The 22,156-nt window shown below is 45.5% G+C and overlaps 2 protein-coding genes across 5 annotated transcripts in view; one reads left to right on the top strand and one right to left on the bottom strand.

The window, feature by feature from the left end:
• AFG1L (AFG1 like ATPase) overlaps positions 1-870 on the bottom strand; it is a 109,845-nt gene extending 108,975 nt beyond the window's left edge. Inside the window, exon 1 of one of the 4 annotated variants that reach the window (XM_053296118.1) lies at positions 476-870. In XM_053296118.1, the coding sequence (XP_053152093.1) occupies positions 476-668 (193 nt within the window). In that variant the 5' untranslated portion in view covers positions 669-870. The remainder of the gene's footprint in view (positions 1-475) is intronic. The other 3 variants (XM_053296286.1, XM_053296036.1, XM_053296197.1) reach the window with 3 other exon arrangements.
• An 11,247-nt stretch (positions 871-12,117) lies between these two features.
• Positions 12,118-22,156, top strand: part of SNX3 (sorting nexin 3) — a 35,238-nt gene continuing 25,199 nt past the window's right edge. The window contains exon 1 of the mRNA XM_053295904.1: positions 12,118-12,591. Coding sequence (XP_053151879.1) covers positions 12,430-12,591 — 162 coding nt within the window. The 5' untranslated portion in view covers positions 12,118-12,429. The remainder of the gene's footprint in view (positions 12,592-22,156) is intronic.

Below are 22,156 nucleotides of genomic sequence, written 5' to 3'. Positions count from 1 at the left end.
ATCACAACCATCCCTGAACAATTCGGACACCACTTCCTAGTCGAAAAACTTAAGAGCTAGAAGAAGCAAGGTCCAGCCGTTAAGAGATCCCCACGAGGAGAGGTGGCTCTTCAGTGCTTTGCCTGCTCAAGCTGAAGGAAGAAAAGGAGCCTAGTTCCGAGTTGACGACGCAGCAGCACCAAGCCACCCAAGTTTGCTGGGGCTCTACTATATTTTGCTTTTAATCTTGTTTTAATTTTTGTATGTTTTCTGTATGGCCTATGGCTGTAATCATAATAAACTGATTCTTTCATTCTTTACTACTTGGCCGCCTGCCCGCACGCGAGTGAGGTGACCCCGCTGGCGACAAGGCTGGCCTTTCCCACCACTTTCATAAGGGGGCCCCACAGTCCAGTCTCCGAACGCTGACCCCACCCCCGCCACCGCGAGGGGCACTGGCCGATGCCACCCCGCCCCAGACCCAACGGACACTAACCTTTCCGCAGGGCGCCAGCCTCAGCCCACCTGGAGAGCAGGAGGACAGCACGTCGAGCGGCAGCCCTTAGAAGGCAGCGCCCAGTAACCAAGGGCGACATGGGCGCCGCCATCTTGCCGAGGCTTTCCCCCGCTCCTCCTCCTGATTCAGAAATAACCGGACCGAAGAGAAACAACTGACACGGCCATTGCATCAACTCTCTCCTCAGGGCAGCCGATCCCAGTCACCTTCCCCTTGAGCCCCAGCCAGCTTCCCTCGAAAGGACTACGAGCTCCAGAATGCAACGCGCTGCTCCGTTCAGGGAGGGAAAGGGCAAGCCGGATGCCAAAGCATGCTGGGAAGTGTGGTTTTCATGCCACGCGGCTGACCCCGAAAGGCCCGAAATCGAGTTGTTTTCAGGTCACGCTAAACCAGACACCCAGTCAGGGGATGTTGTTCGTGCCCGGAGGGTTCATAGGTGCACATCGCATCTGTCACGTTAGCATGAAGAACGAGTTGCGCACGTAGAAACAGAGCTCTTTTTGAATGCGTTATGCTTCATATAATGAATATACTCACCTGATTACAAAAGGCTGGACCTTCCAGTTACCTCGTGCACTGCCTTCACAACTGCCACAACCCAAGTCTAAACCTTCTTGCAAGTATGTAGCGGCGGCATTCACACAGAGTCTTGTGTTGCCTAATCCTTTCATATTTCCTCAGAACTAAGTCCCACTTTGTCCAATAGGACTTACTCCAAAGTAAGAGTTGATAAAACCGCAGGCTTAAGCTGTTTAGTTACTTACAACGACTTTTGTAACATCCTGTTGTAGTCACAAGGCTGGAGGTGGGGATCTAAAGGCTAGTAAAAAGCTAATGTTCCTGTCATTTAAATGCTTATTCCTGAGTTAATTAGGAATTGTAATTTGGGTCGCTGACAGAATGAAGAAGCAGGCTGGTAGCTGTTCTGCTATGTGTAGTTTTTATTGAAAAGCAGTGCAGTATATAAATACTCCAAACCTAAATAGATCAATGTACCTTGGAATTGGTGCCTTTGGAGGAACATAGGAAACTGCCTTATACTGCGTCAAACCATTGATCCATCTAGCTCAGTATTGTCTACACAAACTGGCAGCAGCTTCTCCAAGGTTTGCAGGCAGGAGCTCTCTCTTGGCCCTGTCTGGAGATGCCAGGGAGGGAACTTAGAACCTTCTGCTCCATCTTGCCTGCCTCCCCCCCCCACCCATCTTCAACCCCTGCCAGGCTCTGCTGCTTGCCTGACACACAATTGGTGCCACAGTGAGTGGTGAGCGAGAAGTCCTTCACCAGTAGCATGGAGCATTGAGGGATCTTCCCTCAGCCAGGCATTCTTGCCGCCCGGCTTGGTGTATGCTCAGGCTTTGTTCAGCCTGGGCATATACACGACCTCGCCGCCAGGGTAAGGGTGTGCCCACACTGTTAACCCTGGTTAAAGGCCGGAGTAAAAAAGCCGAGTTGGGCAGGAGAGCAGAGCCGGGATCAGGCTTGATCCCAGTGCTGCACACGAGCAGCCCAGTCCAAGCTTGGCTGCCCTAGCCTGGGTGAGGCTGCTAATGTGAATAGGCTTGTAGTCTCCCATTCAAATGCAAGCCAGGTCAGACCTTGCTTAGCAAAGGGGACAAATCATGCTTGCCAGCACAAGACCAAGTACACCGCCCAGAGCCTTTGGATGGGGTGGTTTATCAATGTAATAAATAAATAAATAGATAGATAAGACCAGCTCTCCTATGATACAATGGTACATTGTAGTGGAGAGCTGGTCTTGTGGTAGCAAGCATGACTTGTCCCCATAGCTAAGCAGGGTCTGCCTTGGCTGCATCTGAATGAGAGACTTGATGTGTGAGCACTGCAAGATATTCCCCTCAGGGGATGGAGCCGCTCTGGGAAGAGCATCTAGGCTCCAAGTTCCCTCCCTGGCTTCTCCAAGATAGGGCTGAGAGAGATTCCTGCCTGCAATCTTGGAGAAGCCGCTGCCAGTCTGTGAAGACAATACTGAGCTAGATAGACCAATGGTCTGACTCAGTATATGGCAGCTTCCTATGTTCCTATGTTACATTGTATCATTTGCATAATACAGATGCGTAGCTGAATTTTAAAAAGGGAATTTGCAGCACAATCTTAAGCATGTCTACTCACAAATAAATCCCCCTCAGTATATTGACTCTCAAGTAAGTGTATTTAGGATAGCAAACTTGAAATTGTCCAGAGGGAGATTAGTTTGAGATATACAGGGCAGGAAGAATAATTCAAGCTAGTCTCAGCATCTTTGCTGAGACCAGCATTCCTATATGATTTAGCAGCTTTCCTGATGGCCCTCTCCAAAGAATGTTGTAAGGGTAACACTAATACAAATTATGATCCATCTGACATCAGCATAATTACAGATGGCATCAAATCTCGCACACACACGTAGTTAGAAGTTGGAGTTCCAGTTGGGGAAGTATTGTTGCTAGATTGGAATAAGGACTCACCAGACCTTGATGGGATCCTGTGCCAATTTTAATACTTTCAGATGTTCTAGGCCCCATTACAGAATAGAGGTTCTTTGTCCACAAACCTCAAGGTGTGCTGGGTTTCACTATGCAAGAATGGAACTTCCACTGTGCTGCAGATTTGATGACATTGCTATGCATGCCACATTTCTCTGAGCACTAAGAAGTTCTAGAGGCAGCACTTTATGGTTTTGTTTGGATGAAAGAGTACTAGAGACGTAAGACGTCTCTAGAACTTAAAACCCCAAGTGAGTGGGTGGATGCATCATGTCTGTAGTGCACCTGCATGAAAACTGCAGTGCCACACTAAGGTACAATGCAGTGCACAGCATAGAGTGGGCAGAACCTAATCTTCAGCAGTGTGTAATGGTGGAGAGAAGGCTGGGCAGTAATCCTTGGTAGGAAAACTGTAGTTGCAAGAGTATCTATAATTTCTTCTGTGAAATGTTGGAGGATCTGTGTTTGGCTCATCTGCTTTAGTAATCTGGAATAGTGTGCTCTGCTTGTACTTTATTTTCTGCTTTCCTTTTGTGGCATGCATGTAATAAGAACTGTACTCCATGCCTCCCAAGTTGCTTGGCAACATCTCTACATATTCAAAAGCATGTCTGTATTTTCATTAGTTATTGTTGGAGGATATGGGTCAGTATTGTGGGGTCTGGCCCAAAGGTGCAATCTCACTTCCCCATTGCCTGTTCACTGACTATGTGTGGAATCAGTGTATGCATTCTCTTACATACTTCCAGCCTCCAGGGTTTAGCTTTGAGACACTTGGGGGAAAGGGCTGATACCTGAAGAATATTTTTTTTAAGGGAATCTCTATCATTTCCCCCAAAAGGCAGGTACAGTATATTACTAGGAACAGGCACTAGAAAAAGGGACAGCTGGAGGACATGTTAGTGCATTGCAGAATCAATAACAGCTGAGTTGGTGATGTACTAGACATCTGTCTATTATTATCAGCTGAACTCTCCTCAGGAAGACATATTAGTGGCTGTACCTATTGCCAGCTGAACCCTCCCCAGGATATATTAGTGGCTGTACCTGGCTACTGCCTGAGTGGGGAGAAAGTTGGTCACAGGCTGTGGATCTCTTGTTTGGAGATCAAGTACAGAGTCGGAGCAGGATGGGATACAAGAGTGACAAGACAGAGCAACAGGCTGGAACCGAAGAGCAGGCAGGTGCAGAGGGCTGGAAAGAGTAGCAAAAGCAAGAGACTGAAGCAGAGATCTGGGAGCCGACTTTAGAGGAGCTCATTGAGCCAGCAAATTCATAGTGAGGATTGTATAAAGAGAACCGGAAGTAGGCCCATGGGAAGGGGCACCTTAAGCAGCTAGGCAAGTGTTCCTGTGCCCTTTCTGGACCTCAGCCCTGAGCCAGCGCTATTGCTGCTCTTGGGGTCATGAAGGGGTCTGGAATAGGGTCAAGGTCCAGATGGGAGGGTGAGATCACCCCCACCCCACAAAACTCAGGCTCCTCAAGAGGAACTATCCATGGGAGGGGCAAACTCCAGTTGTCTCTCAAAGGCTGTGGAGGAGAGCTGCTCTTGTGGTACCAAGCATGATTTGTCCTCTTAGCTAAGCAGGGTCTGCCCTGGTTGCATATGAATGAGAGACATGTGTGAGCACTGTAAGATATTCCCCTCAGGGGATGGAGCCGCTCTGGGAAAAGCATCTAGGTTCCAAGTTCCCTCCCTGGCTTCTCCAAGATAGGGCTGAGAGAGATTCCTGCCTGCAACCTTGGAGAAGTCGCTGCCAGTCTGTGTAGACAATACTGAGTGAGATGGACCAATGGTCTGATTCAATATATGGCAGCTTCCTATGTTCCTATGCTGTGGTTACTATGCTGTGGTTACTGCAGTATCTTGGTTGGTGCTAGAACTTCTGCAGGAAATCTGGGCATGGCTAAGTCCTGACAGCTAGGCCTTACAAAATGTGTAGGGCAGCTATAGAGCTTTATTGGCTCAATGAGCACATAATGCTAACATCAGACGGTCTACGTAGAAGCTCTTAATGCTGTGTGAACTGTGGCCTGATTATGAAGCAACTTGTACCTAAAAGCAGTAGATAAATGGCTACTCATAATGCTGTGATAATAAATGTTAGATTATTCACAATATTTTAAGAGTAATCTTCTCAAGCAGTCTTCTGTCTGATTTTTTTCACCTCTGTGCGGAATGAGTTTTGTTCTGAGTGGCAGTATCAAGTCAGTGTGCACGCACATATATTCAGAGTAGGACCTTCCTGATTCAATCTGAACGGGATCTAAAATTAACTGAGCTGACATAAAAAATCTTGTGTGCATGTGCACATGTGCACACCTTGGAGGGAACACTGTTCTCAAGTATCTGTCATAATCATTTGTGGGGAGCTTTCCCCCCCATCTGGCTTTGTCCTGTTCCTCTTACCTTAATGGCTTCTGGAGCTATGTTTTTGGAAGAGGCAGAGGAATAAATGATGAAGTGGGGCAGAATCCAATTCTACTTGCTGCTTTCAAAAGAAGTGCATCTTCTGTGCTGTTGCTGAGGAAGAAGTTGTGTAGCAGGAAACGCAAGCCAAGAGGAGGTTGTCATTAAACCAAAGAAAGCATTTAACTCACAGTCTAAACTACTATTGGACTGAATGCAGAGAAACATTTAGGAATAACAGAAGCAATATAATTCTTCCTTTCTGCATAAATGGAATTTTCAGAATATGCAATTTAAGAAGCCACCTTCTCTCTCTCTCTCTCACACACACACACACCACTAGTCAATGGGCTAGATATTGGAGACTGCTTTCATGTAAGTTGCTGTCTTCTGGCTACAAATGTGTAAACGGAGAGATGGAGCTGTATCTATATCAATCATATGAATTTCCTACAGCAATGCCTCTTCAGGTTTTCTTCCTTCCTTCCACCCTCCCCTCTCTCTTTGGAGACTGTGTATTGTGCATTGTCCAGGGGCGTAACTACCATTAGGCAAGGGGAGCCGGCTGCCTGGGGGCCCCCACGCCTCGAGGGGCCCCCCAGAGGCAAGTCACATGACTATATATTGTGAAGTGTGTGTGTGTGTGTGTGTGTGTGTGTGTGTGTGTGTGTATGTATCACCGAGGGGGCCATTTTAAAATTTTGTCTCTGGGCCCACTCCAGCCTTGTTACTCCCCTGGCATTGTCCCTTTCTGATGCAGGGAGGAAAGAATGCTTGTAACAAGGCCATGCATTACCCCGGGATGGGGTAGTGTTCCACAGGCATTGGATCAGGATAATGGTAGTCTAGGTTCATCTAGGATCATGCTAGTCTAGATGTGTGTTTCCTGTTTCTGGTAGGATGCAGAGAAAAGTGGAGTTTTTGTGATTGGTGTTTTCCCCCCCAATCCTAGTCTAGTGCTTGTTGTTGGGTTTTTTCTGTTTCTGGAATTGCCCTTAATCTCAGGGATAAAACTATTCCAGTACACAAAAAGAAAGGTTCATTTTGGCTCAGTATTGTGCATACATTTCCTTTACTAAGACTCTTCACAGATAGCATTTGCATGGCCTCATGTATTATTTTACAAGTAAGTAATATCCTTCATGCAATAAATACATTTTAAACAATCATGGCAAACTTTTGCTGCATGCTAAGAGCAGGGGTGTAGACTTCTCAGTTTCCCGGGAGATGCATGGGGCACATGGAAGGAGAGGTCTTGTGGTAGCAAGCATGAATTGCCCCCTTTCCTAAGCAGGGTCCACCCTGGTTTGCATTTGAATGGGAGATTATATGTGAGCACTGTAAGATATTCCCCTTAGGGGATGGATTGCTCTGGGCAGAGCACCTGCATGCATACAGCACCACTAGCTTTTCTCCTTGTTCTCCTTCTTCCAGTCAGAGAATTCTATAGTGAAAGGGCCCTGAGAGGCAGCTGTGCCTTCTAAGAATGTGCTAAGCTGCTACAAAGACAACACAGGACTGACAGTCCTGTGCAATTGACTGATGAACTTGCGCATGAGAGATTGCTGATGCTACCTGGAAGCCAGGGGGGTGGGGGGTGGGGGAGAGCATTGGAAATTGGAGGAAGGCTTGAGCCCCGCCACCCCCACCTAGCAGCCCACCCCCACAAAGAGCATGCTCCAGCTAAAGTTAAGTTGTATGTCCCATTGATTTCTATCCGAATGGGTTAATTAAGCACATGCTTAATCTATCAATTGAAATTAATGGGATTTAAAGTTGCTTAACTTTGCAAACTGTGACTTTTCCATTATTTTTGTTGTAATGTTTATATTTGGAAATTACAAAAATTAAGCATTGCTTGTATGGTTAAAAGCATTAAAATTAAAATAAGAATTTTTTAAAAGTGGCTGAATTGTGTCCTAAGTTACTTAAAAACATTTAAAACATTGTCCTATGTGTATGTAGTTTAATAATGATCTGAAATACTATTTTTCTTAGTTTTAAGGCTCAGTTTCCTTTTCCCTGTGCTTTTATGAGATTTTATGGGTTTCTTGTACTCTCTTTGGATTGTTAAATACATCAACACCTGGGCCCATTAAACAAAGAATTCCAGTGCAAATGAATTGAACAGACATCTCAAAAAGGCATTGCAATTGTTAGAAGCAATATTTTTAGAAACTCGAACAAGGAAATAAACAACTTCAGTAAAAGTGATTTAAATAACAAATAACTTCTCTTTATAAACAGCTTAGCTCCTTGAGAACAATGAATAAACAAGGAGACAAGAGTCTTTTTCCCCTCTTTGCATTATTAACTCTCATCACGATATGAATGGGTGAAATGTCAGGAATAATTGGAGAAAATCACAGTGTAATCTTCGGCAAAAACATCTGATTTATTTAAATTGTCACTACTCATTCTTAATAAATCCTCTCTTTAACCTTTTGATCCACAATCCAGCAGGCTAAAAACTGTACGTTTGTGTGCTTTGAACATCTTCTGTCTTCTCACACAGTATCAACAAAACTACATATTGCGTGTTGAACAAAGTAGCAAACACTGCTTCCTGTACCTTCTCTTTCTGGGGGCTGAAATGACCCTAGGGCATGCCTCCAATCATGGTATCTGGGTATTCACAAGAGACAAGATTCAGGCTAAATATAGCCATGAAGATTCTCACAGTAAAAGGCTTGTTGAGAATATGTGTGCAATCTTGTCTGCCGTACTTTTAATATACCTTCTCTATAATACAGGTCCTTCTTTTCAATTGCAAAAAGCGGGTTTTTAATTGTACATCTGTGAGAATGGTATAAGCATGCTCAATCCAGCTGTACAATTATAACAACAACAAAAAAGAGGAAGCATTGTGCAGGGCACAATTGACTTTCAAATGTGGGTCAGATTTGTTTTTGAAGCCATACCAGAATGTGAAGTGTATGTTATACTATACCTGCTTGGTTCAGTGAACTCAGAGGACATATGTGTAGGCATCTGAACTTGTTTTCCTCTATATTTTTGTACACAAGTATCAGGAGCTATGCTATTATGCTAGGTTAAGGACTGAGTGTATATGTCTCCCTTCCCCCAAATTCACTGCCCCACTTCCTGGTAATAAAGTCTTATCACCAGGAAGTGATAAGAACACTATAAAAGTGTTCTTTTATAGTCTGCTAATTGATGGTGAAAAATAGGTGAAACATAGGTAGCTCCTTAATGTTGACTAAGGGCCTATCAGTTCAATCTTTATCTTAAAACCCACAGGTACCTGCAGTCACCCCAGCCTACAAAGTGGGGGCCAAGACATTTCTGGCTGACATGATGGATTGTGGAATGCTGGATAAAAGTTACTTTGGGGCCAGCATTGCCTGTCGATGTGTCTACTTCCCACCTGTTTAACCTGCGTGCTTATATAAACACACATATAAGCACTACAAGCCTTCAGTTCACTCTTTCAGTGGGGAAACTGTGAGATAATAGTTTAATCAACAATAGTCACCTTAAGTGGTGCAGCGGGGAAATGCTTGACTAACAAGCAGAAGGTTGATGGTTTGAATTCCTGCTGGTACTATATCGGGCATCAGAGATATAGGAAGATGCTAAAAGGCATCTTTTCATACTGCACAGGAGGAGGCAATGGTAAGCCCCTCCTGTATTCTACCAAAGAAAACCACAGGGCTCTGTGGGCACCAGGAGTCGAAATCAACTTGATGGCACACTTTACCTTTACACGTTGGTGCTTCTTCAACCAAGGTCTTCTCCTTAAAGACCTTGTAAAGTTACTTTTTTTTGTTTTGTGTGTGCACTTCTGGACTGGAAGTTCATACAGAAAGGTACTCAGTTGCCCCAAAATAAATAAAAACACTAAATATGATTATTAGAGGGAAAGAATCAAGACAGCTTCAAAAACTAACAAGTGCACTCTTAACACTCAGCTTCACTAGTTAAGGTTTGCTCAGTTTAATCACTGTTGAATCAATACAAGCAGTATAATGCAGCTTTACAAAATATCCTACCCACTTTTATCATACAGCTTAGAGTACTAGATACAATATCATGGGAAGTCTAGCAAAAGCTAAAATCAACTTTCATCACTTCTTGGAAGCCACACATTGTCTGGGAAGCCTTCCTCACAATCCAAGATGAATAGGGATTGGTTGCAACTATTCAGTGGTGAAAGAAAGACACTCCAGATGTTCAGAACTATTTCTCGGCAGGCAGCCTGCAAGCGTAGAGCACAATCCTAATGAATGCGTGATGTTAATGATTCAAGTTCTAGGGTTCTAGGGCCAAACACAGGCTTCTGAAACAGAATTCAGGATATGAAACTGGCACATCCTACGTCAGGTGGAGTGTTGGGGCTTGCTCTTTGTTATGTTTCCCTAGCAGGGATTTATCTGTAAGATATTTAAGAACCTCCTCTATAAGGGAGAAACCTCTCATGCTTGAATTCTTGACATTTTGAGTATGAGACACTTATTTGAAAATCTTATTTGTCAGAAGTTCAGGAAACACTGATTCAGAGAAGTACTGCACATTCAGCTGATTGTGCAATTTTTAGTTGGAAAACAGAAATGAAACTTCTGAATCCTGCAGTGTCCTCCTATATAAGGTTTAAATGTGTGTATATATGTGGGGTTTTGACAAATAGGTTCAAATAGGTTCATAGGTTAGAAACAATGGTAGAGAATTGAGTCCATTTTCTGCTCTCTCTTTTTTAACATGGTGACTCTTACCTAGAATCGCCTCTCATGTGTTGTGAATTTGGTTTGTGTCTGACTGCAGTATTTGAATTATTATGGGGTGCTGCTTATTTTTGAACTGCTGCCATCTTGAAACAAGGCAGATTGGCAAAAGACCCCTCTCCCTCTCTCTAGGCCCCTCTCCCATGTGCTGTGAAATTGGTTTGTATCCAACTGTAAGCACATGGGTTAAAAAGGAGTATGGCCTATACTTTGAGTGCCTGCCATCTTGAAACAGCATGGCAGATTGGCAAAAAAAAAAAAAAATCCCCATCAGGGTGCCCTAGAACTCCCTTCCATGTGCTATGAATTTGGTTTGTATCAGACTGTAAACGCAAATGGTCAGGCACATAGGAAGCTGGCAACAGTGTGGGTGCAACTCGCTGATGGCACCCCTAGCCACCCTAGCCATGCCTCCTGCATCTGATGTCAGTTGCATAGGCATGGCCATTTGTGGGAACAGGGTGGGCAGCACGGCCCTGTTTGCAAGGGGCTTCAGCCAGTGCTGGGTTTCCAGCATGGCTGGGAGCATCTTTCCCTGCCTCGAAAGGCAGAGAGACACATTCCCAGCCAGGCTGGGAACCCAGCGCTGGCTGAAGCTTCTCACAAATGGGGCCGCATGGGAACTTGGCTTCTCACAAACTGGGAACGCATCTCTCTGCCTTTTGAGGCAGGGAAAGACACTCCCAGCCAAGCTGGAATCAGGGTCATGTGGCCCCGTTTCTGCATATGGCCACAACCCCTGCATCAGATGCAGAGGGTGTGGCTAGGATGGATGGGGCAGCTCCACAGGGAGTGGGGCCTGGATTCTTTGGACCCGTCCACACAATGGTGGCTCACCCCCTGAAAATGGTATTAGGGAAACACGTGGACACACAAGGACACAGACACTGTGATCTCATAAGTCCTTTTCCCTTCAGAAGGGGTTGAGATATACTCTTACAGAGATGTCATCCATCCATCATCAGATTGATATAGAGATTAATACAATGTCTTGAAAATAATGAATTATTTTTCACCTATGGAATCTAGAATGTTTTGTTTTATTTTATTTTTTGACAATTTGAATATACTGTGTCCTTACACTTCAAAACACTGCAGAAATATCGTTTTCCAAGTAAATATTGCACTTTATTGAAAATATTGAACTTTTAAAAAACTGTCTGAATCATTGTTTTTCAAAATTCTGACAAATAAGGCTTTCAAATAAATGTCTCATAGCAAGAAAACAGGCATGATATACATTTTGGCACTAAGGCTTGCCTTTGGCTTTCAGAAAATATCTAAAAGAGTATTTCAGATTCTTTGAAATAAGATGCCAGAGATTAGCATGGGACTTCCTATAGGCATAGCATATGCTTTGAACTAGAGCAGCTCCTTTGAAGTATAATCCAGCATGTTTACATATATGTATCATACTAGGGGACTCAAACCAAGGATTCTGGCAGGGCAACCCAGACATCACACAGCACTATCGCAGCATTAGGCCAACCTAAACAACAGGCATAGGCAGTTTAGTGCCTAACTCTGCATGGGAATGCAACTTTACTTTCTGCACCACCCTCTGGTGTATCAGATGAGCTGTCAAAAGCATAGTTACAGTGGCCGGATGAGAGAAGCTGGCAACCCACAGCCCTTTCCACATGACTATCCAGAGAGTAATGTCATTCATGAGCGCGAGAGAGGCTCAAAGGGGGCAAGGCTCATTTATTGGCAGGTTTCAAAACGCTCTAAGAAAGTACATACGCTACAAAAGAGCCTTATTATTCTTAGGCGTCTTCTATGCATTTTCAATTATGAAGTATTTGCAAGCGAACACCCACAATCTCCAAAGCCACTTCTGGCACGGACAACGCCCACCTCCAACCCCGCCCCTTTCCCGCTCCTGGCGGGCCCTGGAGGAAAATTCTGCGGCCGCCGCTAATTACGCTTTCTCTCGCCTCCTCGCTGTCCCGGTGCATCATGGGAGTTGTAGTTCTCCGAGGAACGGCTGCGAAACGCCTTTTGGAGGCGTGCGGAGAACCTTGGAAGACTACAAGCCCCGTGGTGCTTTGCGCGCATGCTAGGGACGGCTCCCCCCTGGGTGCGGGCGGCGGCTGGGCCGGAACGTGTCGCGGGGGCGTCACGTCGGCTGGTCGCCCGTGAATAAGAAGGCGAGAGGGGGTGGGGGTTGGGCTACTGCCTTGTGACGCCCAAGCGACCCCCCCTGGCCTCCTCTCCCCTCCACCCCACCCCCTCCGCGGCAGCTTGTCTCTGCGGCTGTCCGACTGCAAGTGACCAGGCGGGTAGGCGAGCGAAATGGCTGAGACCATCGCCGACACCAGGCGCCTGATCACCAAGCCGCAGAACCTGAACGACGCCTATGGGCCCCCCAGCAACTTCCTCGAGATCGACATCTCCAACCCGCAAACGGTCGGCGTTGGCAGGGGCCGCTTCACGACCTACGAGGTCAGGGTCAAGGTGAGAGATCTCAACGAGGCGGCCTTTGCGGGGCTGGCAGTGGGTTTTCCCTGGGGAGGAAGACGACTCGGACTTGCCTGCCGGTTACCTTCAACATGAATGATGGGGGATGTGTGTGCGCAGCTTCCAGGTGGTAGGGGGGCCTCCCTTAGCCCTATTTGCAAATGTCTGTGCGTCTTGCCTGAGTATGTGGAATAGCCAAACCCCTTCCCCACAGAAGTAGTCTCGTATGGTGGTCTACACCATGTTTGCCTCGTCTCTTTTCCACCCGTCTCGTGCCCCGTTCCCAAAAGAGTAAGGTTAGGGAAAGATCTCTCTTTGGGGGCCTAGTGGCTTCCTGCTGTGCCTTTAGGAAGGATGCTGCTATTATAGGCCCATAGCTGATGTTTCCTGAGCAGTAATCTGGAAATCCTGAGGCTGATAGTGTCATTCTGGGTAGTAGAGGGTGAAGGAGGTGGTAGCTTTTTCTGTGTAGAGAGAATATATTCAGACATCTTCAAAGAAAACGTTTCCTTCAGCATCAGCTGTTCTTGGCCCTGCATGGACTGCTACCTTAATATCCATCTTAATATTATAATACAGGATGGAAGGGCTGATGCCAAACCCACATGTAGCAAGGTTCTTAAACACAAATCAATATGCCAGCATGGGATTCTTGCAGTTAGAAGTGTTCATTTCTACAGTCCAGACATGCAAAATGCTGTAGTTCTGCATTGTTCTTATTGGTCCCTGTGCCTTCCATTCACTAGAGTGAGCGTTGCTGACCTTCCATTCTACATGGGCAGAGGAAGTTCCCCACACTACTTCATATGCTTTAGTTATTCACTGTAGCATTGGTTTTATATTTTACAAACTCCTGACTGTGGTAGGAGAACATTGTTTTGCTTGTTTTGATCAGCCCAAAAGAACAGGTGCTCTGAGAAGGACCAACCCTGACATTTGGATGCTCATTGAAAGCTTGCAAGCATGATGGTGATGACGTCTGCTATTCCTTCCTAGTGTCTTTTAATCTCACCCTATTCGGGGGCAATGAACATGGAAACTGTTTGGGTCCATCATTGATGATCTCGGAATCTTTCCTTTCAATAGGATGAAATAGTTTCTTTTTCTGCACAGTAGCATTCCTTGCATTCTTGTAACTTAAAGACTAACCAAGGAATGTGTTCTGTTGCAGAATATCTTCCATTTATAATGTTAATCTTAACACATTTTTACTGAAAAAGTAACCTTGAGGCTGATAAGATAGTGTCAGTTATCCTGTAACCCTCCCTTAACTGTGAAATAGTCAACTGGGCCCACCACGAGATTCTATAGATCAGGGCTGCACAACTTTGGCCCTCCAGCTGTCCTTGGACTGCAGCAATAATAATTTCCAGCAAGAGTAGCACATAATTGGGGGTGATGGGTGGTGTAGTCTAACATCTGCAGAAGGGCTGAAATTGTGCAGCCCTGCTTTAAATGCTATCTTGGATGTGCTAGCAGTAACAGGGTATGGAACAGCTCTTCAGGAAAGAACCATATTTTCCAACCATTTTCCCACTTCTAGTTTATAGATTAGCACTGGTAAGCATGGAATAAAACAATATACTGATGTGGGGGCGTTCTCCACCCCCTACTCCACAAACACAGTTCCAAAATAACATTTTGACTAAAAATGCTTTCCCAACTTTTGCTTGGGATAGAGGGTTTTTAAATACTTAAACTTCTTAGTTCAGCCCTTACACGAAACAAAGAATTGTTCCTAGAATGTACTCTTGATCCCTTGTGCATCTGCAGAGAAGAAGAATGTGTATTGGTCAATATGTTTATAGACTGCTTTTAGAGTTAAATCCGGCAAGGTCTGGGTTGATCTCTGCCCTATCTTAGTAAAGCGATGTGTGTAAACAGGCACGTACATTCCCTCCTCTGCCCTGTTTGGCGTAAGTTGGGTAATTTCAGGGAAACAGTCGTAGCTCAGTGGTAGAGCACATGCTTTGCATGCAGAAAGTCCTGGGTTCAGATCCAGGCATCACTCCTTAGGAGGATTTCAGGTAGCTGAGTAGGAAAACTGTCTGGAGAGCTGGTGTCAGATGGTCCAACACTGTGGCTTCATATAAGGCAGTTTCATATGCATTCTTAGAGTGAACTTCTTTAGTTGTCAGGGTGGCAATACTTCAAACATGGCTATAGTTCTCTTTCATGGGCTGACTTGCCTATGCAGGCATCCATATTGCTTTTAACTTAATAGTATTCTTTAATAGTATTCCTTAATAGCTAAAAGCAGTCTTCTCTCTCATTTTTTTTCATCTGTGTGCAGAATGAATTTTGTTCTGGGTGGCAGTATTGAGGCAGTGTATGCACATGTATATTCAGAGTGGGACCATACTGATTCTATCTGAGCGGAATCTAAAATTATCAGAGCGGGCATCAAAAACTTGTGTGTGCCCACCTTAGAGGGAACCACTGGCTAAGAGGTGTCTTAAACTGAACTGGTCAATGGAACTGTTGGCCGCACAGGTTTACCCTCTTGGTTATCAAGTTATAACCCAAGCAGAAAGGTCTTGTATTGCCTTTTTAAAAAACAAACAAAGAAACCTGGGTATGAACCTTGGAGAAATTGTACTCTAGTTGGTATTTTAGCTAGACACTCCAGCTAGGAAGTACTAGCCAAAAATGAGAAGCCAGGGCCAACCCTGCATCACCTGAACAATATGCCCCTCTTGATCCTATTCTCACAGGGCTTGTCCCTGTACTATATTAGTCTCAGCCATAGCCAAGGCAGATTTCAAGAGCTGCCCCAGTAATGTGTAATATAACAGTGAAGTCTAGGATTACATGAATAGTTAGTTACTAGATCAAAACCTTGGACACTGGCCTCTTCACCCAATGGAGACTGTAAAAAACACTTTTTATTTGCTAGTACTTTCTTCAACAGCAGTGACAAGCAAGGAGAATATGCTGCTCTAAATAGCTATGCTGCCCTTGAATCGTGAAGGATGCATTTGATATGCTATTAACTTCTTCTGGGATTCCTCAAGTGCTTATTCAAGGCTTCAGGTGTCCTAAATGAGAATACTTGCATTTAGAAAGCATATGGCATTCCTTTGTCTGTCCTTACCATGAAAATGTTTTTTAAGTCTGTGGTCTCCTGCTCCTTAATATGCTTTGCTCATTGGGTTGGTAGAAGTACTAGAAACTGGCATGCAAAAATGCAGTAACTTAAACTAACCACCTAAGCGTATACTTCTGTAATTTACCTTGCTGGGCTTTATGGGAAGGTGAGAAGGTACTTAACCAAACTGATGCATGAATGTTGTTGGACATTGACAAAAATCCTCTTCCTGTTGTTGGAGTAATATGGCGTCAGCTACAAATATAGGCTTGGACCTGTATCCATAGGACAAATTACCAATCAAGGAGGTCACCCAGGTCATATCATTTCTGAATTTCTTGTCTAATTTGAATAAGCACTCAGGGTGGCTTCCGCATGAGGCAACAGCCTCAGATTGCAAGTGCACCACTGGGCGCTGTGTGTGTGTGTGTGTGTGTGTGTGTGTGTGATGTGGATGTTTGGAGTGGGGGGCAAAGGTGGCAGTTCCCCTCTGGATTGAGCCAGTCCCATTTAATTCAATGGGGCTTGTTTAACTAGGTAAGGGGATATGGGATTTGAGCCGTTGTGCCCCCCCCTTCAAGGAAGTCCTGAGGTTGCCTGTGGTGTGTGCCCACCCCTGCTGTGGTGTCACTTACCAGCCTTCTGCCACTGCCCCAGTCCCACCTCCACTGCCACCCCTTGGTGCCCTGTCCTCTCCCACCCCTCCTCCCAGGGCTTGTGCCTGCCAAGTTGTGGGCTGGCACTGGTACACTGCACTTCCCCTTGCCTTCTGGGCGTGTGCAGTTTTGCTGACTCCTGGCTACTGCGTGCCTTGCCCAGCACCAAAAGCTGGTGGGTTTGGTGCTAAAAGGGAAAGCACAGGGACTGGTCAAACTGGAAGCAGCCCATGGTGCCTTATATAGCAAGGAGTGCTCCACACTGGTCCCAGGACAAGGGCAGAGCACACACTGCTTGCTCCTCACTGTCGGGCAGCAGGGAACAAGCTGTACACAGTCTGCCCTTGTCCTGGGATTGGCACATGCTGCTGAGTGCTTATAGCAGTGTGGGCTGCCTTGACTTTTGTCTTGCTGCCACCATGTTCTCGCTTCTAGCACCAAACTTGTCTGTTTTTAGTCCTTGGGAAAGTGCATGGCAATGAGGGACAAGCTGGCCTGCACCTGGAAGATGATGGGGAAGGGGTGGCATCATTGCCAGTCTAGCCTAGAAGGTGGGGCTGCATCTGTCCCAGGCTTGCTTAGAGGGCAGAACTGGCTGTTTTGACTTGAGTGGCAAGGAGCAGTTAGCCCCCTCTGCAATCGCTAGTGTAAAAGGAGCCACTTCTGAACAAACTCTGGGTGGCTGCTAGTATCTTTCTGTTTTCAAGCTGTGTTCTAGCGTTTCTGCCATCATAATAATTAAGGGACAGGCTCCTTCCTGAGTTGCCAGGCAGCAGAATAAATAATGGGTTATATCTTCAGTATCTCCTGGCTGTAAACAAAAGTCTGCCAGTCATAAGAACAGCCCTGCTGGATCAGGCCCAAGGCCTACCTAGTGCAGCATCCTGTTTCACACAGTGGCCCACCAGATGCCTCTGGGAAGCCCACAGGCAAGAGTGAGGGCATGCCCCCTGTAGTGATCAGCCACCTCTCCCCTAAAGAGTTAACTGGAAGTGAACCCTGTCCTGACTGACAGGCTGGTGAACTCCAGAACTCAGCTAATCAGCACACCAGGTGGGTGGGACCTAGAGAGCCCTTGGGAGAAAGAGAAGAAGTAGGCTAGGAGTACAGAGAGGAGGACATGTGGGCATGAGAACTGGCTGCAGGGGAATGCCCCTTCTGCAGGTCTTGGGAAGCCAGGAGGGCAGGCAGCTTGAATTCACATCCAGGATTTGGTGAGTTCAAGATGAAGGAAGCCAGGATTTTGGCTTCGGGAAGTTTAGTCTAGGGGAAGTTTAAGAACATAAGAACAGCCCTGCTGGATCAGGCCCAAGGCCCATCTAGTCCAGCATCCTGTTTCGCACAGTGGCCCACCAGTTTGTTTAGTCAGATCTTGCGTTAGACTTTGTTTCTTGTATATATCCCTGATACTGGTCTATAATTGTTTATGCAGCATAATTAAGCTAAGAAACACTAATCTACGCCTCTCCAGCCAGGACATTACAAAAGTTTTAATTGTGCCTTTGTATTTTCCTACATACTTGTTCCTTGCACCTGGGTAACCATGGTTTTTAAAATGTGCTGCCCCAACTTAATCTGGGGTGCTTTTTGAAGTATTCTTGTAACTTACTGAGTATTTTTACCTGTAACTAAAAGCAGTCCGTAGCATTTGAATAAAACTGTTTTCTTTTTGTTCTGTTCTTGTACAAGCCTCTCCAAATGGATTTTTAATTCTGGAGGAAAGGGGGATGCCTTTCAGGGGGCTGCCACCCCCCACCCCCCAGTGCAAACACACCTCAGGAGCTCAGCAGCTATTTGTTTTCTCACCACATGTAGGCTTGCACATGGAAGATATTTGTACTTTTCCAATAGCAAAAAAAGAGAGTTTTCCCTGGGAATTCAAGCCCAGGGAGATTCAAGCTCTGTAAGAGAGGGGTTGTGGTGTCAGCCATCTTTGAATGTACCAGAAATACAGAAGAGTTTTAGGAGTAGCCTTTGCCAGAAAGCTCAGTAGAGATGATTCAGCACTTTCTTTCCCTCACGTGTGCTTGCTCTGAGACAAAGGCTATAATCCGCTACACCCAATTTCTTGCTATTGCTCCCCTGCAACTGGTTTTGAGAAGTCGTGCCTCTGAGGTGGCCCACAGCCTCCAGACTAGTAGCTATTGATAGACCTCTCCTCCATGAATTTGTCTAAGCCCCTTTTAAATCATCCAAGCTAGTGGCCTTCGCCACATCCCATGGCAAAGAATTCCATCGATGAATTATGCGCTGTGTGAAAAAGTACTTCCTCTTGTTGGTGCTAAACTTCCTGACCTTCAGTTTAATGAAGCCACCTAATGGCGCAGTGGGGAAGCAACCTGCCTAGAGAGCAGGAGGCTTTTGGTTCAAATCCCTGCTGGTGTATTTTCCAGAATAATGGGAAACTCCTATATCGGGCAGCAGTGATATAGCAAGGTGCTGAAAGGCATCATCTTGTACTGCATGGGAGAATGCAATGGTAAACCACTCCTGCATTCTACCAAGAAAACTACATGGCTCTGTGGTCGCCAGGAGTCAACACTGACTCAACGGCACAACCTTTCCTTTCTTTTGTAGTTTTATGAGGTGACCCCTGGTTCTAGTGTTGTGAGAGGGAGAACAATTTATGTCTACCCTCTCCATCCATGCATAATTCTATACACCTCAATCATATCTCCTCTTAGTCACCTCTTTTCCAAGGTAAAGTGCCCCAGATGCTGTAGCCTAGCCTTATAAGGAAGGTGCTCCAGGCCCTTGATCATCTTGGTTGCCCTCTTCTGCACCTTTTCCAGTTCTACAGTATCCTTAAGATACAGTGACCAAAGCTGTACGAAGTACTCCATATGTGGTCACACCATAGATTTGTATAAGGGCGTTATTATATTAGCAGTTTTATTTTCAATCCCCTAATGATCCCTAGCATGGAATTAGCCTTTTTCACAGCTGGCACGCACTGAGTCGACACTTTTAATGAGCTGTCCACCACAACTGCAAGATATCTCTCAATGTCAGTCACCAACAGCTCCAATCCCATCAGCGTATATATGAAGTCAGGGGTTTTTGCCCCAAAATGTATCATCAGTCATAAGATATCTTTTAAAAAACCTGTCTAATACAACAGATGGCTTTAATTGAATTGTGAATCATGAGTGCTTTTCTTGGGTGGGATTTATTTATACATTTTTTGATATTTGAACATGACGTACCAGAAAGTATCTCAAGCCAGATGACTAATATTGATGATTAAAAAAAAAACAAAACCCAACCATTCTGTTTAAAAACTGACTCCGCAAACTTCTGACTTCTAAAACAATTGCACAAAAACCAGCCTGTTGAAATATCCTTGTCTTGCACAACCAGAAGTCAGGATATGACCTGCTAAGTAGTAGCTGTGCAGTAAATAGAATCTAAGCAATTTGCATCTAGCACCGTTGTCAGTTTAAGGAAATAGCTGAAAAGATAGTGATGGAACCTTCACTGTAACTGGCAGTGTGTCAGGAGTTGTTGTTGTTTTTTAAAGCCAAGGGATAGACCATAACTGTACTGAGAACTTTGGAAACAACTCGCGTGATATTCTAGGATGATCCCAGAACTTTGCACTGTGTAAGAGCACACAGCGGGGGCTCAAGTATTGTCAGTACCCACTGACCCTCCAGAACCTCTGTAAACCCTATTATATTGTGCCACATTTTTGGAAAAAAACAAAATCTCCAGTGAATGATGCACATTTACTTGCTCAATGGGTAGTAGTTCTATCACAACTTGTAACTGAACTTTGTCAAAAGATCGCTTCTGTTGTGTTGGAAGTGATGCTTGGCATTCAAGCTACAGTGGGAAGTTGAGGTTGCTGGATGTCAACCTCCTTCCACTTATTTGGAAGGAGGATGATACACTGTATGCAGGTGATATCTAAAGCTTCATATCCCCAATGACAGGTGGAAATCATTATCCAGTAAGGACCTGGTCCACATCACTGGAAAAATCGAATAGTAATAGTGCTAGCACACACCCCTCTCTAAGCCCCAGGAAAATGAGATGCATTTTATTAAAATACCGATGGAAATAGATCTGATTGGCAAAACATCTGCATTTAGCATTCTTATAAGAAACTGATGGTGATTGACATTAGTGGCAGAGAACTTGACCTGGAATAGACTAAGCTCTCCAGTACCAAATGCAGCTTTAAAATCTACAAAAATTCTACTTTTCTGTACTCTCATGTAAAAATAGAACATTTGCAAAATGAAGCAGTTTTATGTAGCATAGCTGGGTCTAAACTCGGCTGTCTAGCTACAAAACCACCAGCCCAGGTTTTGACTTAAGCAGACATTTTGCATATAATGGAGTTAACTTATCCTAAGGCTGGTCTGTAGCTTGTTGGGAGGACTGGCCTCTCCTAAAACGGAGGACAACTGCTTCGCTGTTACTATTGTCACCCATAGACATGCTGCTTCTTGAAGAATGGGAAGATTGGTCCATACCCCAAGAGGCTTGCAGTTTAAAACTACACAAAGGAGAATGCAGGGGAAGGAGAAATGGCGACAGACAATTTCATCTTATAGTAATTTATTCCATCAGCTGTGTAAACAAAGGCTTCTTGTAAAATGTAGCTACCTTGGTGAATGTCTGTGTATCACTGTCATTGGAGGAAGGGAGAGACCCCAGACCACAAGGAGTGGAGAAAAACTTATTATTGTCCTTATAAAGTGTGCCATCAAGTTGTTGTCAACTCCTGGTGACCACAGATAGTGGCTAGCAACAATCTTAAAAATAAACCTGAAGTGGAAATAGGTATCTTAAAATTCAGGAATGAAGTAAAGCAGTAGAGGCATTCCCTTTCCCCAAAGAACAAATCTTAGGAACTCCAAAGGAAGGAATTTTTATAGTTCAGAATCTTAAGTCAGTTACAAACCACGAGTACCTAGGGCTCATAAGCAAGTTCTAAAGTGGTGCCGTCGAGTCAGTGTCAACTCCTGGCAAGTACAGTGCCATGTGGTTTTCTTTGGTAGAATACAGGAAGGGTTTACCATTGCCATCTGCTGCACAGTATAAGCTGATGCCTTTCAGCATCTTCCTATATCGCTGCTACCCGATATAGGTGTTTCCCATAGTCTGGAAAACATACTAGCAGGGATTTGAACCAGCAACCTCTTGTTCCCTAAACAAGTTACTTCCCCACTATGTCATTAGGTGGCTTCTAAGCAAGGAGGCGGCGGCCTCGGCTGCTGCTGCCCGGTCTGGCCAACGAATGGGCAGCCTGTCACTGTGTTGAGAGTGGGGCAGGGGGGAGGGGCAAAGAGAGAGTGGGACAGGATGGGGGGGGGAACAGCTGGCCCCAAAGAGCGCACAGATGCTCTGTGCGGGTCAGCTAGTTTATAGTATTGATCTAAGCAAGCTCAGGATGTATCAATTCAATGTGAGTATTCTCTCTCTCTCTTCTCACACCATTGCACTTGTTTGGGAAGGATAGTAGCAAGTATCCTTCCCAAACAAGTGCAATGGTGCCCCACTCTCAACACAGTGACAGGCTGCCTGTTCATTGGCCAGACCGGGCAGCAGCAGCCGAGGCCGCTGCCGCCTCCTTTACCGGGACGGCCTAGCCAGGCCGCCCGGCCACCGAGGCCGCCGCCGCCTCCTCTACCGGGACAGCCAGGCCAGGCCGTCCTGCTGCCTTTGCCTCCCAGCGGCCGGCTGGCCGCCGCCTGCTCCTCACCCAGGATGGCCTGGCCAGGCCAGACCGTCCCACCGCCACCTCCTCTGGCCGTTTTGCGCCGACTCGCTGCTGCCATTTTTTATTTCCCCTGAACTCTTGCCCAAG

This window comes from Hemicordylus capensis, chromosome 1, assembly GCF_027244095.1.
Source record: "Hemicordylus capensis ecotype Gifberg chromosome 1, rHemCap1.1.pri, whole genome shotgun sequence".
Classification (NCBI taxonomy): domain Eukaryota; kingdom Metazoa; phylum Chordata; class Lepidosauria; order Squamata; family Cordylidae; genus Hemicordylus; species Hemicordylus capensis.
This window is presented reverse-complemented; position numbering and strand designations above follow the sequence as displayed.